The sequence below is a fragment of the Hemitrygon akajei genome, chromosome 26 (genome assembly GCF_048418815.1).
Source record: "Hemitrygon akajei chromosome 26, sHemAka1.3, whole genome shotgun sequence".
Lineage (NCBI taxonomy): Eukaryota > Metazoa > Chordata > Chondrichthyes > Myliobatiformes > Dasyatidae > Hemitrygon > Hemitrygon akajei.
This window is the reverse complement of record NC_133149.1, coordinates 31,189,415-31,206,851: the sequence shown is the minus strand read 5'-3', so window position 1 is coordinate 31,206,851 and position 17,437 is coordinate 31,189,415. Positions and strand designations below refer to the sequence as shown.

The window sequence follows — 17,437 nt, the reverse complement described above, 5'->3', positions numbered from 1 at the left end:
GTGTGGTGAACTACATATACCTGTCTGGACACGCCCCCCCCCGCTGACTGCTCCTGTGGCTCCTCCCACAGACCCCGGTATAAAGGCGATTGAGGCCTGAGCCCGGCCTCTCAGTCTCCAGGATGTAGTATGGTGGTCAATTACTGCTTGAACTTTCTTCCAGTCAATAAAAGCCAATATCTCGCCTCACATCTTGGAGAGTTATTGATGGTGCATCACCATGCAAAGTGAAATGTGAAATGTTTTAGGGGAACATGAGGGGGAGTTTCCTCACTCAGAGGGTGGTGAGAGTGTGGAACGAGCTGCCAGTGGAAGTGGTGGATGTGAGTTTAATTTCAACATTTAAGAGAAATTTGGATAAGTACATGGATGGGAGGGGTACCTGGGTTATGGTCTGGGTGGTTGTGGATAGGACCAGGCAGAAAAAAAAACAGGTCAGCATGGCCTAGACAGGCTGAAGAAATTGTTCCTGTGTTCTACAGTATGACTCTATGATTCTAACCACATCTCCCCACAATCCCATCAACTCTCCTTTACCTCCCACTGGATTCAACCACTCACTTACATACTGGGGACAATTTAGTGGCCAATCGACCAAATGACTTTCATGTTTTTGGAATGTAGAAGGAAAATGGAACACTCAAAGGAAACCCGTAGAGTCACAGAGAATGCACAACTTCACACATTAAGCAATTGCATGTGTGTGCTTGAAAATCAGATTTATCAACCAGTTTATTGCTGAAACCATTTTCATAGAAGTCAACCTTAAGTGCATTAGTGTGCTACAGTTTTAAAGCTCTGTTTAGGTCATCACTATTTTCAGATAAATGCTATGAAATCAGACAATATCTTGGGAAGTTAGAACACATTTAGTAAGGTTTTCAGGGCTTAAAGTACATCACTTAAATAAACAGGCTTCAGAGGAAAACATTCTGTTCCAAAGGATTGGAATAAATTGTTTTTCTCTGAAAACTTTAGATATTAAAAGAAAACCCCATCTCTGTACAAGCGCAAGCATCTTGATTTCAGAGTTTACTGGAATTTACCTCCTGCCAAAATGCAGGTAACTCTTACAATTTGCATGGAATGTTCTTCAAGAAAGAAAAGTCTATACTGTAAGCGAAAATGTTTACACATACCTTGTGGATTAGGCTGGGAGGCACTTCTGGTGCAATAAAAACCCTCAAAGCACAAGCCGCTGGGTTGGGCTTGACCAGCAGTTGAACAGTAATGTCCTGGCTTGCATGGTAAACAATCAGATGATGAAGACATTCCTACAGAAAGCACAGGAACATCCCCAGATCAGAAATGATCAGAGTGAGCATGTAAAATGACAGCTTTGAGAGCTGGATGCTGATCAGGGCACGAGAACATTTCTTCAGTGCGCCAGGGATACACCAGCTGAACAGGCAACCAGGCCTCTGGAGCAGCCTCTTCTCATGTTCAGGTTCTGGAATTTTGCTGATACCCACCTGACCAGGAAATTACAGTGCAATCAGTTAGGTTAGGGTAACATTTATTTTTGCATCCAGACACAAATCATAAGCTGTCATTTCCTGTAAACTGCTTGTGCTTACTGCTCCCTTAACTGCTAGGTTCACATTAAAAAGTATCAGGTAGCATCTGGCTGACATTCGTGTTCAGGTGAAGTGTCTGTCTAAACAGTTGAGATATTTGCAAATGCCTTTCACAAACATTCAAAAAACTCAGAAGTTAAAACATTTAACAAACATTAGAAAACATTTTAAATGCAAATTACCAAGAAAACCTATCCATTTCACTCTTCCTTGAGAAGAATGGAATCACTCAATGTATACCCGAACCACCCTGCTACAGGTTGTATGGGTAGAGCAGATTTACTATTCTTTCATTTGATTCAATGAGGAGTCTGCTGTCAAACTATAGTTCTATAATTGTTGGTGATCAGTTCTGAGGAAATTCAGTGCTAGCATGTACACACAGACCCAACAGTTCTGAGAGTTACAAAGGGAAACTGGCAGCCAAAGTCTGGCTCAATGGATATCTTATTTTGTGAGTTCCTTTGATCATGCACATATACTGAATGGAAATGATAGTGTCAAATTTAGATAAATAGAATTTAAGTTAATTTCAACATTTATTTCTAGCAAGTTGACTTCCTCTGAAAGCAAAATTAAGAACCTCATTTAAAAAGATTGTATTTTAGACTTACTAATTTATCTTAGTGAAGAGAACATTAGAACTAGTGTCACTTTAAAGACATTACAGTACTGTTTCTTTTCAAATCACATGTAAGTGCCTTCACTAGTGGCCAATCACAGAATCATTTCTCTGATTCAACTTTAATGAACAAAGATGATTTATGTATGCATAATGCATCATAAAAGCAAATATATTTAGCTTTATTACACATGAATGAAAATTTCTCTGAAATTTCACATACCATTAAAGATAAATTTATATAGTAAATATTTGCGAGTTAGGGGGCAAAAGTTTAAGGGAAACACGAGGGGGTATTTCTTTACTCAGAGAGTGATAGCTGTGTGGAATGAGCTTCCTGTAGAAGTAGTAGAGGCCAGTTCAGTTGTGTCATTTAAGGTAAAATTGGATAGGTATATGGACAGGAAAGGAGTGGAGGGTTATGGGCTGAGTGCGGGTAGGTGGGACTAGGTGAGATTAAGAGTTCGGCACGGACTAGGAGGGCCGGAATGGCCTGTTTCCGTGCTGTGATTGTTATATGGTTATAAATAGCATTTATACCTTTAGAAGGATTATAGGTCCCAACTGGACAAGAGGCTGGTCTTGTTGTTCCAGTTGTACAATAGTAACCAGCAGGGCAGAGAAATCCTTCAGTCCCATTGTTCGGATCGGGTGTTTGAGCACCTGTGAACAATAAGATATGCTTTATAATCCTAATTCCAAAAATCTCCCTGAATCCAAGTGAATAGTCATTGGCTTTGCTGAAATAGTTCGTGAATATTCTAAGCAAGGAATACCAGAACTCATTCATTTATATTCCACATTGCTTTGACATATGATATATGTAGAAATGCACTGATGCAATGTGGACAGTAGCTCACAAAAAGGGACAACTGCTGCAGTTGCACTTGTATCACTGTACTCAGACCTTTGCAGGAGTTACTTGTAAAGGTAGTCACATAAATGTTAGCACCCCTCTTCATGTACCAGAGAATGTTATATGAGCACACTGATTATTTGTTTCTTACATTAATGCACAGTATTTCCTATCATCTGACAGTATAAGAATTGTTAATATGAAATAATTATCACTGCTGTTTATGATAACATTGTAATCACATAAATGTATTTATTTTCATATTAAACAGTAAGCAATAAACAATGTGTATCTATCACTGATAAAATGCTGCATTGCTACTAATAGTCAACTTACATTAAATATACAAAATGAATCTAATATAGTAAAATTAATTTAAGACATATTAAGGAATGCATACATGTGCTCCAAATTAGCCTGTTTAAAAGTATGAATGACGTTTTATTCCACATTCTATTTGCACCAATATCCCTGCAAAGAAAATACTCCTTACAGCATTAAATATTAGCAAAATGAATATACCTACAAGTCAAATAAGTAAAGCATTGTAAGTAACAGGGAGAGATGTTGGAATAGCTACTCAAACCACTTTAAGTTAATAAATGGGAATTTAGACTTTATTTAACAGGAAAGAGGATGTATAGTGTAATTTCCACATCATCTGGCTAACACAGATGTGCTCCACTTCAGGCTGAGGTGTTTATTATTAAATATTATCCAAATTTGCTTACCGAGCAATTTGGTAAAAGTATTTTCTTGTCCAACAAGGAGCAGGTAGTATGTGTGAAAACACAAAAATACAACTGCAGATGCTGTGGATCAAAAAATACGTACATAATGCTGGAAGAATTCAGCAGGTCAGGCAGGATCTGTGAGAAAAGAGTAGCCAACGTTTCAGGCCGAGACCCTTCATCAGGAATGGTAGTATGTGTGGTCTTCCCAGTCTTACCCACATTCCAGGCAAACAAAATGTAAAGACTATTCTCTTACCCAGTTTACAGTAGTGCCCTGCTGCACATGGACCTTGGGGTGATGTCATCCCAGGGCGATTGCAGTAAAACCCAGGGTCACAAATGGTGCAATCATCTGGAGATGTCAAACCAGTTTTATTGCTGTAATAGCCAACTGGACAATCAACACCTGTTTTGTAATAATAGACATTTAAAGCTTTCAATGATCATGGCAACTAAGATCAAAAAGGTATTTCTTATAACTTTCAGGAAATGTAACTTGCATGGGGAATTGAATGTCCTTTCTCCAGCAAACTTTGCTTGGTGGGAGCACAGATAAGCAAATTAGTAAGCAGATACACATCTGCTGCTGATACCTAGCTTGTGGTGATCAAATTTTCAGTTAATTTATTTTAACATTTGGAAACCCAGGGATTCAATAACTCGGCTTCCTGACTAACGTTCCCAATCTTTTATGCAACCCTCCATTTCGTGAGGTTATGTGTTGTGTCAAGACCTCAGAATACTCTTATATGCATGATCTCACATTTAAAACTTAGAGTCCCAGTGCCATGTGTGCAGTCATTTATTCTCATCTTATCTTATACATGGTTCCAACTGGATATGTTATTGGACAAGCAATAACATATCCAGGCAATCTAGAGACCTGAACTATTGACAGGAAGACAATAGCAGCAGCAGCGGGGGAACTTAAATTCAGAAATTATACAAGTTGGAATAAAATGCAACAAAACACCATTTGTCAGTAATGGTGACAACAAAAAAAAACACTAATTGTTATAAAAACCCAAAAGGATTCATTAATATTTGTCAGGAAAGGAAATATGTCACTGCTACATGGTCTGCAACTCCAGCCTCACAATCATCAAACGTTAACTGCAATGCCTCATCAATGCTCTAGTAGTTGGCAATGGACAATAGATAACACAGGCAGAAATATGCAGCACAGAAACTGGCTTTCTCAAAAAAACTCATCAATTGCTCCTTAAAAAAGCTCAGTCAAATTTGAGACACAATTTCCAGACAGACAGATTTGAATTCTGTCTATCCAACTTGCCACTTGAAGTTTTTTTCAATAATTTCCCGACTATTGTTTTTTAACAAACTCGTATTTTTTACACTCATTGGCAGAAAGCAGTATAGCAGCTAAACTAACGGTTTATCACCTTTCTGATTTTTCATTGGCTAAGTATTAGCACACTACCCACGTGATGTAATTGTTTGAATTATGCAACCTATTAACTACTTCATTCCTATCTAAGGAACTTTCCTCAGCTTATTATAAAAGTGACAAATTTTTCAGTAGTGCCATCTTTATTCCTTTGTCTTATATTCTTCAGCATCGCTCATCAGTTCTTTATTTAGCTTGCTTAATATTTGTACGTCTGTACTCTAAGTGATCGATTTGGATACTGTTGGGGGGGGGGATGACTTATCTGGGACAAGCTGCGGCAGCCGGATCTCTGGCACTGAGTCTGGTTCTGCAGTGCAGAAGGGAGGGTGGAAGAAGAGGAGAGCGGTAGTAATAGGGGACTCGATAATTAGAGGTACAGACAGGAGGTTCTGTGATCGTGACAGAGACTCCCGGATGGTTTGTTGCCTCCTGGGTGCCAGGGTCAGGGATGTCTTTGATCGCATGCACAGCATTCTGAAGTGGGAGGGTGATCAGCCAGATGTCGTGGTACACATCGGTACCAATGACGTAGGAAGAAAGAGTGAGGAGGTCCTGAAGAGTGAGTATAGAGAGTTAAAAAGCAGGACCTCGAGGGTGGTAATCTCACTTGTGCCACGTGCCAGTGAGGGTAAGAGTAGGATGCTCTGGAGGATGAACACGTGGCTGAGGAACTGGTGTAGGGGGCAGGGTTTCAGATTTCAGGATCATTAGGACCTCTTCTTGGGCAGGTGGGACCTGTACAAGAGAGATGGGTTATACCTGAACTACAGGGGGACTAATATCCTTGCAGGGAGGTTTGTCAGTGCTATTGTGGGGGGGGGGGGGGGGTTTAAACTAGATCTACAGGGGGATGGGAACCAGAGTGCCAGAGCAGATAGTGGAGCGTGGATGAAAATAAATGATGTTACAGGTTCATGCAAAGTCACAAATAAAAGGGTTGCGTGTAGTGGTAATAATCTACTGAGGTGTGTCTATTTCAATGCGAGGAGTATTGTGGGGAAGACTGATGAGCTGAGGGCGTGGATTGACATGTGGAATTATGACATTATAGCCATTAGTGAAACTTGGCTACAGGAGGGGCAGGACTGGCAGCTTAATGTTCCAGGGTTCCGATGTTTCAGATGTGATAGAGGCAGAGGGATGAAAGGTGTGGGGTGGCATTGCTAGTCAGGGAAAATGTTACAGCAGTGCTCAGGTAGGACAGATTAGAGGGCTTGTCTACCGAGGCCATATGGGTGGAGCTGAGAAACAGGGAAGGTATGACCACATTAATGGGGTTGTATTATAGACCACCCAATAGTCAGCGAGAATTGGAGGAGCAAATCTGCAGAGAGATAGCAGACAATTGCAGGAAACATAAAGTTGTGATAGCAGGGGATTTTAATTTTCTAAATATTGATTGGGACTTCCATACTGTTAAAGGCCTAGACAGGTTAGAGTTTAAATGGGTTAGACGGGTTAAAATGTGTTCAGGAAAGTTTTCTAAATCAATATATCGAGGTACTGACTAGAGAGGATGCAATATTAGATCTCTTATTAGGAAACGAGTTAGGACAGGTGACGGAAGTGTGTGTAGGGGAACAGTTTAGTTCCAGTGATCATAACACCATTAGTTTCAACTGGATCATGGATAAAGATAGATCTGGTCCTCGGGTTGAGGTTCTAAACTGGAATAAAGGCCAAATTTGAAGAATTGAGAAAAGATCTAAAAAGCGTGGATTGTGACAGGTTGTTCTCTGGCAAGGATGTCATTGGTAAGTGGGAGGCTTTCAAAGGAGAAATTTTGAGAGTGCATAATTTGTATGTTCCTGTCAGGATTAAAGGCAAAGTGAATAAGAATAAGGAACCTTGGTTCTCCAGGGATATTGGAACTCTGATAAAGAAGAGAGAGATGTATGACATGCATAGGAAACAGGGAGCAAATAAGGTGCTTGAGGAGTATAAAAAGTGCAAAAAAATACTTAAGAAAGAAATCAGGAGGGCTAAAAAAAAAGACATGAGGTTGCTGTGGCAGTCAAGATGAAGGATAATCCAAAGAGATTCTACAGTTATATTAAGAGCAAAAGGATAGTAAGGGATAAAATTGGTCCTCTTGAAGATCAGAGTGGTCGGCTATGTATGGAACCAAAAGAAATGTGGGAGATCTTAAATGGGTTTTTTGCATCTGTATTTACTAAGGAAATTAGTATAGAGTCAATGGAAATAAGGCAAACAGGTAGAGACGTCATGGAACCTATACAGATTGAAGGGGAGGAGGTGCTTGCTATCTTGAGGCAAATCAAAATAGATAAATCTCCAGGACCTGACAGGGTATTCCCTCGGACCTTGAAGGAGACTAGTGTTGAAATTGCAGGGGCCCTGGCAGAAATATTTAAAATGTTGGTATCTATGGGTGAGGTGCCCGAGGATTGGAGGATAGCTCATGTTGTTCTGTTGTTTAAAAAAGGCTCTAAAAGTAATCCGGGAAATTACAGGCTGGTTAGTTTGATGTCGGTAGTAGGTAAATTATTGGAAGGAGTACTAAGAGATAGGATCTACAAGTATTTAGATAGACAGGGACTCATTAGGGAGAGTCAACACGGCTTTGTGCGTGGCAGGTCATGTTTAACAAATCTATTAGAGCTTTTCGAGGAGGTTACCAGGAAAATGGATGAAGGGAAGGCAGTGGATGTTATCTACATGGACTTCAGTAAGGCCTTTTACAAGGTCCCGCATGGGAGGTTAGTTAGGAAGATTCATTCGCTGGGTATACATGGTGAGGTAGTAAATTGGATTAGACATTGGCTCGATGGGAGAAGCCAGAGAGTGGTAGTGGAGGATTGCTTCTCTGAGTGGAGGCCTGTAACTAGTGGCATGCCACAGGGATCAGTGCTGGGTCCATTGTTATTTGTCATCTATATCAATGATCTGGATGATAATGTGGTAAATTGGATCAGCAAATATGCTGATGATACAAAGACTGGAGGTGTAATGGACAGTGAAGAAGGTTTTCAAAGCTTGCAGATGGATTTGGACCAGCTGGAAAAATGGGCTGAAAAATGGCAGGTGGAGTTTAATACAGACAAGTGTAAGGTATTGCATTTTGGAAGGACAAACCAAGATAGAACATACAAGGTAAATGGTAGGGCACAGAGGAGTGCAGTAGAACAGAGAGATCTGGGAATACAGATACAAAATTCCCTAAAAGTGGAGCCACAGGTAGATAGGGTAGTAAAGAGAGCTTTTGGTACATTGGCCTTTATAAATCAAAGTATTGAATATAAGAGTTGGAATGTTATGGTGAGGTTGTATAAGACATTGGTGAGGCTGAATTTGGAGTATTGTGTGCAGTTTTGGTCACCTAATTACAGGAAGGATATTAATAAGGCTGAAAGAGTTCAGGGAAGGTTTACAAGGATGTTACCGGGACTTGAGAAACTGAGTTACAGAGAAAAGTTGAATAGATTAGGACTTTATTCCCTGGAGAGTAGAAGAATGAGGGGAGATTTGATAGAGGTATATAAAATTATGATGGGTATAGATAGAGTGAATGCAAACAGGCTTTTTCCACGGAGGCTAGGAGAGAAAAAAAACCAGAGCACATGGGTTAAGGGTGAAGGGGGAAATGTTTAAAGGGAACATTGGTGGGGGGCTTCTTCACACAGAGAGTGTGGGAGTGTGGAATGAGCTGCCAGATGAAGTGGTAAATGTGGGTTCACTTTTAATATTTAAGAAAAACTTGGACAGGTACATGGATGAGAAGTGTATGGAGGGATATGGTCCAGGTGCAGGTCAGTGGGACTAGGCAGAAAAATGGCTCGGCACAGCCAAGAAGGGCCAAAAGGCCTGTTTCTGTGCTGTAGTGTTCTATGGTTCTAAAATAGACTGAAATCTTGGAATTAAGACTGCTCATTGTTCCTGACTCCAGGAAGAACCTTGAGGATCAGAAGATAAACAGAGATCCAACATTCCTACATGTCTTTTTGAATAAGAGAGCAATATTAACTGCCTTACAAATCTGGTACCTTTTTCGTGGCAAATGAAGATGCAAAAATCTCCATTGGAGGTCCAGAAATCTCCTCTCCTGCTTTTGATACCGCCCTGGAACAGATTCCTTCTGAGCCTGGAGATTTATCCACCTTAATATTTACCAGTACCTCAAATACTTCCTCGTTCTTAACACAGATATGTTATGGCATGGTGCACCTGCTGCCCTGGTCTTTGATTGTAGGTTTAAGATAAATGCATTATGAACATGCTTGGGGACATGCTTCATGTTTTCTGGGACACGTTCGAAATGTATTTATCCCACATCTGCAATAAAACCAATGCCAAGAGCAACAGGTATGCAAACCAGGTGTAAATTCTCCCCCAAGTCTCACACTACCCTGACTTTGAAATGCATTATTGTTCCAATATCGCTGTTGGACAGAAATCCTGTGACTCCTGACTCAGCTGCACTCTGGGACTGCTTTTACCAGAAGGACTGAGATAGTCCTATAAGGTGGCTCACCAGTGTTAGGGTTGGGCAATGAATGCTGGCTATGCCAGTGATGTCAACGTCCCCAAAAATAAATAAAAGTAAATTTATTTCCCATATATAGTTATACAGAATTATACAAACATCTTAAACACAGAGGCTTCTTACCTGTGGTAGAGCCTGCCACACAATACTTGCCCGCTGGGCAAATGTCACCAGTGATGCCATCAGTTGGGGTGGGAGTTGTGGCTCCCCCAAGGCAGTAAAAGCCTTTCGAACAGGAACCAGAGGGTTCAGTCTGAGCTTCTTGGCTGCAGAAAAGGCCAGGTGGGCAAGGATCACATTGAGCTGGAATTAGAGGATAGACAATATTTTAAATATTATCTTTTGAATTTCCAAGGCATAGAAGACTATGGATCAAGTGCTGGCAATTGGAATGAATATAAATGGCCCCCATCGGTGGTCACATGTTTGTGGACCAAATGTCCTGTTTCTGTGCTGTATGATTGTTTGCACTCAAGTGGGCATTATTGAAGGCATCTTTAATTAAAGAGATCGATATGTATTAATACTAAATTTCATGTGTTAATACTCCAATACTAAGGATCAATGAACTGTCTCACTTTAAGAATGGTCAATGGGAGCAATAGAGCATAAAGAGGTAGTTTGAAGTGTAACATTCCTGGTTGGAAGTAACATCAACAAGGTACGTGCTGAACAGTTAGAGCAACACAGTGCAAAAAAATATCATACAGGGCACAAATCACAAGATGGATTCCATTGGGAATTGTTGGGCTTTGTCAGTAAGTGTAATTTAATCGGACTCCAGTTGGTATTTTGGTACTAGTTAAATAAATTTCAATCAATGCACAAAGTCATCACAAAAATGGAGATGGAAAGAAAATGACAAGCCAAAAAGATTAATTTAGACATAGCATTAACCTAGAATTTCTTTTGATGAGTCAAGAACATTTTTATCGTTGAACTAATGGTTATGCGTGAAAGCTTGAATCTAATTACTTACAGATATGACTTTTTTTTTCAAAAGGAAAGATGATCAGAATAGATTAAGCATTTACCTGCTGAGGTTTGACCTTCTTTGTTGCTGAAAGTCCCACGGGGACATTTGTACTGGGTAGCAAATTCTGTTTTGACTGGACAGAAATGTCCTGATGGACAGAGCTGGGGGATTTTTATTCCCCTGTTCTCCAAATCCGATGTGCTACAATATGTTCCAGTAGGGCATGGATTGCAGTCACGCTGGCCTGTCAGAGCTTGATAGAACCCTATTGATCACAGAAAGCATTGTAATCTTGATGGAGAGAAAATTAAGTTTTAAGAATCTTCATTGTGATTCTCAATAGAAATCTAATTGCTGAGCACTTCTGGTGTTCTGGTGTCCACACAGAGATTGAAGATGATCAGATCATCATGGAAGCATCTTTCAAAGCCAATAGGTGCATGAGAGCACCACAAAGCCCTCAAAAATCACACCAAAGGTTCAAGATTGTTTTATCTCGTTTCCAGTACACAAGTGTAAAGGAGAACAAAATAATTGTTACTCCGGATCTGAGCAGATGCAGCAGAGAAAAAACACAAGATAAGTACACAAATATAATAAAAAAGACAAAAAATATAAATACATAAGACAGCTTATATACAAAGATTGACTGTTTGTCCTTAAAGTGACGTTCGACACAGGAGTGTCTGTACATAAGGTGACTGACAAGAAATGATAAAATAGTGGAGGGCTGGATTAATAGGTGGAGGAGTTGATCAACCTTACTGCTAGGAGAAAGTATCTGTTTTTGAGCCTGCTGGTTTTGGTGTAGATGTTGCATAACCTCATCCATGATCAGAATGGATGAGATCCTTCATCATGTTACTGGCCCTTTTCCAGCATCTTACTGTATACATTTTCTTGATGGTGGTGGGCTGGTGCCAGTGATGCGTCAGGCTGTTTTGACTACCCATTGTAGAGCTTTCCAATCCTAGGTGTGTTAGATGCAGCAATAATGCAGGAAGACATTTTAAGGAAGCATTCAATGATCTATCCATTCAGGTAATGATTATAGCTGAATATGACTGGATTCTTCCTTGTCTGCTCTGTTTCACTACACGTACATGATCCAAGACAAATGGTAGAACCAGGAAAACCTTCTCTTTGCATGGAAGTGGAAGATTACTTGACTGCCTTCTTAGCTTAATTGGGATGAGTTTATTCATATCCAGATGAGCTACACTACCCCTCTCAAGTGAACAAAGGGAAAACAAGACTGCACTCGAGCTACGACTGAAGACATTGCTAATCTACTAGACAGAGCAGGAGGGAGAAAGGACAGAAGGAAAGAATGATAACTTTGAAGAGAAAAAGCAAAAATGAGAAAAGAGAAAAGTCTTCAAAAATCATATTAGATTTAAATAGAAGTATTTTTTAAAATAAATGATTTTACCTCTTGGACAGGGTTCAGGACTGGAACTTCCTGCTGGACACCTTGACCCAGCAGGGCACAAGAAATCTGCTGGGGTTGGAGAGTTCTGGCCTCCCGGGCAGTAGTAACCAGATGAACAGACACCAGTGGGGTGAAGTAACCCAATGCCTTCACAGAAGAACCCTAGGAAAGGGCAACTTGTTTTGATGAAAGGTCATTGATCTGAAACAGTAATTTTGCTGCCTAATTGCTGAAACTTTTAACATTTTCTGTTCTTATATCAGATTTCCACATTTGTATTAATTTTAAATATGATTAGATATCACTTTTAAGCTTTAATTAGAATTGATTTGCAAGTAAGTGCAGCAGATACTTTTCACTAATGCCAACATGTTTTACTGAAGAGTTTTACTAATGTGGCCACTTTATTAAGTACTCCTGTACATCTGCCCGTTAATGCAAATATCTAATCAGCCAATCATGTGGCAGCAATTCAACGCATGAAAGCATGTAGACGTGGTCAAGAGGTTAAGTTGTTGTTCAGATGAAACATCAGAATGGGGAAGAAATGTGATCTAAGTGACTTTGACCATGGAATGATTATTGATGCCAGATGGGGTGGCTTGAGTATCTCAAACTGCTGATCTACTGGGATTTTCACACATGACAGTCTCTAGAGTTTACAGAGAATGGTGTGAAAAGAAAACATCCAGTGAAGGACATTTCTGTGGGCTTGTTAATGAGAGATCAGAGGAGAATGGTCAGACTGGTTCAAGCTGACAGGAAGGTGACAGTAACTCAAATAACCATGCATTACAACAGTGATGTGCAGAAGAGTATCTCTGAATGTACAATATGTCGAATCTTGAAGTGGATGGGCTACAGCAGCAGAAGACCTCACCAGGTTCCATTGCTGTGGCCACTTTATTAGGTACCCTTCTGTACTGAACGAAGCGGCTTCTGAGAGTATTTCAGAAGGGTCTAGATGATCTTGAAGTGGATTTCATGTAACACCACGTAATATTTTCATTGCCTATCAAACAATTTGACAGGCAAGCACCGTTTTACCTTGTGTGCATGGCAGGCAGTTGTCCAATGCCTTGTTCCCAGCTGTGGTGGAATACGTTGCTTCAGGGCATGGTTCAGGCACCGCTGAACCCTCAGGACAGTAATGCCCTTCAATACACTTGAATTGGTCTGGAGCACGATCAGTGCTGCCACTAGGGCAATAATACCCTGCATCACAAGGCCCTAAATTATAATAAAAATAGAGCAAATATCACTAACGTTTTTGATCGCAATGTACTTTTTAATATTAATATGTCACTGAAATGCAACAATTTTCTGAAAAGTATCTGAAAATTGCATTCTGTGGACTAAAATAAATCAAGTATTTTGATCTTGTTGAATCTAACCAGCATTGTGTTATATATGAACAGTTCACTTGACATTAGTGGATATGTAGTTCGTGTGAAATGAAAATTTAAGCCTGTTGTTTGGAATTCCACTAAATGAAGTATTCAGAATTACTGCAATTGTATTAGATACTTAAATCTATCTGGGCTAGTTCCATGTACTAAAATAGCTCCAAGAAGAGTACTCCATCAGCTCAGGTAGGTGATTTCTCCGTGTAGCGTGAGGAACATTCTTTATACTTAATTTTAGGAACACCAACTCTCAGTCTTTTCTCAAAGATAATGGAAGTCTCTCTTTACAGGAAACCAAACCAAAATAATAATTTTCAGTTCTACATTGTGCAATGCATACAAAATGTTGCATTTTTGAGGCAACAGACTTTGCATTAATTCACAAAGAATGACAAACTTGGAGATTTAAATGTGCTTTGGAAGAATGGATAGTAGGATGATGATTTTTTTTCCTATGAAAGGAGGTCTTAATAGTCCGAGAGAAGATATAGACAGGTTAATGTTATTAGTAGCCATGGAATGTGGTAGAGGAAACTGAATGATGTAAAGCTCCATTCATACAGCACACCTGTGACTCTGGTGCTTTTCCGAATTGATGGTTATTATTATCAGACTTCAATAATTCTCCAACACACTATTAATACAGGTTTTTTTTAAAAAGATGTTGCACTGTAGAATAATACATTTTCCAGTGAAACCAGAAGTTTTAAAGGAAGCATGGGAGTAGGTCCTCAGTAAATGTCAATAGGGCTGATGAACAGAACTAGGTGAAAGGAGTGTGGAAACTGGAGCTCCGTTGAGTCAAAGGGAACACAGGAACCAGCACCTTGTGAGCCAGATACTAAACTATCAGGATTTCCAAATAATCATATAGTGGATTAATGGAGAATTACCATATACAAGGGATGTGAATGAAAGGGATCAAAAGGGCTTTGTGAAGGAAGTAAGTGTACTGAGAATGAAGTGATGAAGGCAGGAAAGGAAGGAGTTAAAATTAAGGAGAAACTATCGCAGTGGGAGTTCATTTAGCAAGAGATTAACAATTATTACTCACAGTTGAGAAGCCAGAAGAGCAGTGGAGGCATGAAGCAGAGATCCTGTGAAAAGCCTTCGTTTTGGGGCTAAGGCAGCCAAATGTTCCTTACATTCATTGTTGGAATTGGGAATGAATTGTATGGCATAGGAAGGTTAGAAATGATTGGACCTAGAGGAGAGGAGACTGGAGTTGCTTTGTACTCCAAAGTAACGGGATGCAGATAGATTTGGTTGGCAATTGTACTAAGTCCAGTGGTGGCAGCATTCCAGCAGGACCTTTATTCAAATATTCAAAGATTTTGTATCTGTGGCTAGGGAGATGCCTGCTCCAAAATGCATTGTATGTCTAATAAATATGAAAATGTCTAAGATGGAGATGCAGATGCCCATTGGGTTTGATAATCAATCACAAACTGAATGCTAGAAAACTGACCTGTTTTTTATTGATTTTTCAAAAGTATAGCTAATATATTTCAATTTGACATATGCCGACTGGTATACGAGCGGCTTGTCTAAAATTTGTCAATAATCCATCTACATTGCTATCTCAAATAAACAATATTTTCTTCGCTGATCTAGGCAGCTATTTCTTCAGAGATGTTCTCCATGATAATCTGCAGATGCTGCTACCTGCTCACCTGCAGCAAATTTTATATTGATCTGAATTTACAGAGCAGGTCTCCAAGAAAGGAAGCTAATAAAAGATTAACTAAATGACACATTAACACTCAATGTTGTGGATTCCCCATTGGAAGATGCTCATTTATTGCTTACTGTGGATCAGATATGCAATGAAATTGCCTGAACTTAAATTCATCTCTGAGTAGACAATCGAGAAATCAAACCTATTGGTTCAGCAAGCTCATGTTGATCACAGTAGTATCCTGCTGTGCATTTCTGTGGGAGAGAGGATCCCTCTGGGCAGAATGACCCTAAAGGACAACGATTTCCTGAGGAAACACTTTCTGGGTTGCCACAATTGGAACTGCTTAATAATTTACCTGTAAAAAGATACAATTTCAAAACAAAATGTGAATCACGACTTCTGAGAAATATTTGAAATTCTTCTCAATGAAAAGCAACGCTATTTCTTTAACACATTTGTCCTGGGACATGGTTGATATTGGTCGATTTGCTGCTATTCCTTGTTACACTGAGAAAGTTATAGTGCAATTTTTCCTTAATGTGCTGACAAGCTTGTGTCATCATGCTAGCTCCCTGTTGGGAAGCTCAGTTTATTCATCCAATGATTATGGAGTGCTCATTATGGATTTAAGTCTGATGGTATGTGATCTGGAGGTAATGTTTTTCTGATTGGGTGTTAGCTGAGGCTTGGTGATAGAGAATCACAGGTTCAAATCCCAATTTAAAAATTTAACCATAATTCAGCTTGATAATTTGGTGCTTTACTGACGGAGGTGCTAGCAAATGAATTGCAGACTCTTCTTTTACGAGGATGTGAAAATGAGCAACTACATTAAAGTAAAGCAGTGAAGCTCTCCTAATGGACTGACCAATACTGGTTATTCTCGTTGCACCCAAAGCAAGTGATCTGAATATTTTATCTCAAACCGTTACTCTGCATAATGTTGCTGCACTGTTGCATATAAAAGCAGCAATATATTTCAAAATTTGCTTCATTAGCTGCGTACTTCTTTGGCATGTTCCAAGATTACAAAATGCACTTTATAAAATGCTCATTTATTTTCTTTTTGGTAGAAGGACTGTGGGAATTCGACACAAAGTCTATATACTCGATGTCCTCTTAATTAGGTACACCTGCTCATTAATGCAAATATTTAAAGATACAGTGTGGAGCAGACACTTCCGGCTGAATGAGCAGCACTACCCAGCAACTCACTCACCTATTAGTCTAACCCCATCCGGCAACCATGATGGAATGGTGGAGCAGACTCGATGGGCTGAATGGCCTAATTCTCTTCCTATGTCTTAAGGTCTGAGACAGGACAATTTACAATGACCAATTAATCTACTAACCAGTACATCTTTGGAATATGGGAGGAAACACATCGCTCATGGGAAGGACCATAAGACCTTAAGACATAGGAAGAGAATTAGGCCATTCAGCCCATTGAGTCTGCTCCACCATTCCATCATGGTTGATCCCGGATCCCCCTCAACCCCATAACACCTGCCTTCTCGCCATATCTTTTGATGCCGTGACTGATCAGGAAACGATCAACTTCCGCCTTAAACGTACCCACAGACTTGGCTTCCACCATAGTCTGTGGCAGGGTAATCCACAGATTCACTATTCTCTGGCTAAAAAGAATTCCTCCTTACCTCTGTTCTAAAAGGTCGCCCCTCAATTTTGAGGCTGTGCCCTCTGGATACCCCCACCATAGGAAACTTCCTCTCCACATCCATTCTATCTAGTCCTTTCGACATTCAGTAGGTTTCAATAAGGACCCCCTCCCCCCACATTCTTCTAAATTCCAGTGAGTACTGGTGCAAAGCAGCAAACACTCCGCATATTTTAACCCCTTCATTCCCAGAATCATCCTCGTAAACCTCCTCTGGACTCTTCAATAACAACACATCCTTTCTGAGATATGGGGCCCAAAACTGTTGACATTACTCTAATTGCGGTCTGACTAGCGTCTTATAAAACCTCAGCATTATCTCCTTGCTTTTATATTCTATTCCCCTTGAAATAAATGCCAACATTGCATTTTCCTTCTTTACCACAGACATGACCTGTAAACTAATCTTCTGGGAGTCTTGCACGAGGACTCCCAAGTCCCTCTGCACCTCTGATCTTTGAACCTTCTCCTCACTTAGATAACAGCCCGCACTATTGTTCCTTTTACCAAAATACATTATCATAGATTTTCCAACACTGTATTCCATCTGCCACTGTTTT

At 39.9% G+C, this 17,437-nt stretch overlaps 1 protein-coding gene across 6 annotated transcripts in view; it reads right to left on the bottom strand.

Annotated features, from left to right (window-relative positions):
• LOC140716828 (uncharacterized) overlaps positions 1–17,437 on the bottom strand; it is a 394,334-nt gene that overhangs the window by 160,131 nt on the left and 216,766 nt on the right. For all 6 annotated transcript variants that reach the window (XR_012096375.1, XM_073029773.1, XM_073029775.1 and 3 more), the window contains exons 96-103: positions 15,399–15,554; positions 13,160–13,342; positions 12,113–12,274; positions 10,739–10,945; positions 9,828–10,007; positions 4,046–4,195; positions 2,740–2,862; positions 1,140–1,274 (exon numbers count right to left, since the gene is read on the bottom strand). Coding sequence is in view for 5 of the 6 variants with exons in the window: in XM_073029773.1 (XP_072885874.1) it covers positions 1,140–1,274; positions 2,740–2,862; positions 4,046–4,195; positions 9,828–10,007; positions 10,739–10,945; positions 12,113–12,274; positions 13,160–13,342; positions 15,399–15,554 (1,296 nt within the window). In the remaining variant the exon portion in view is untranslated. The remainder of the gene's footprint in view (positions 1–1,139; positions 1,275–2,739; positions 2,863–4,045; positions 4,196–9,827; positions 10,008–10,738; positions 10,946–12,112; positions 12,275–13,159; positions 13,343–15,398; positions 15,555–17,437) is intronic.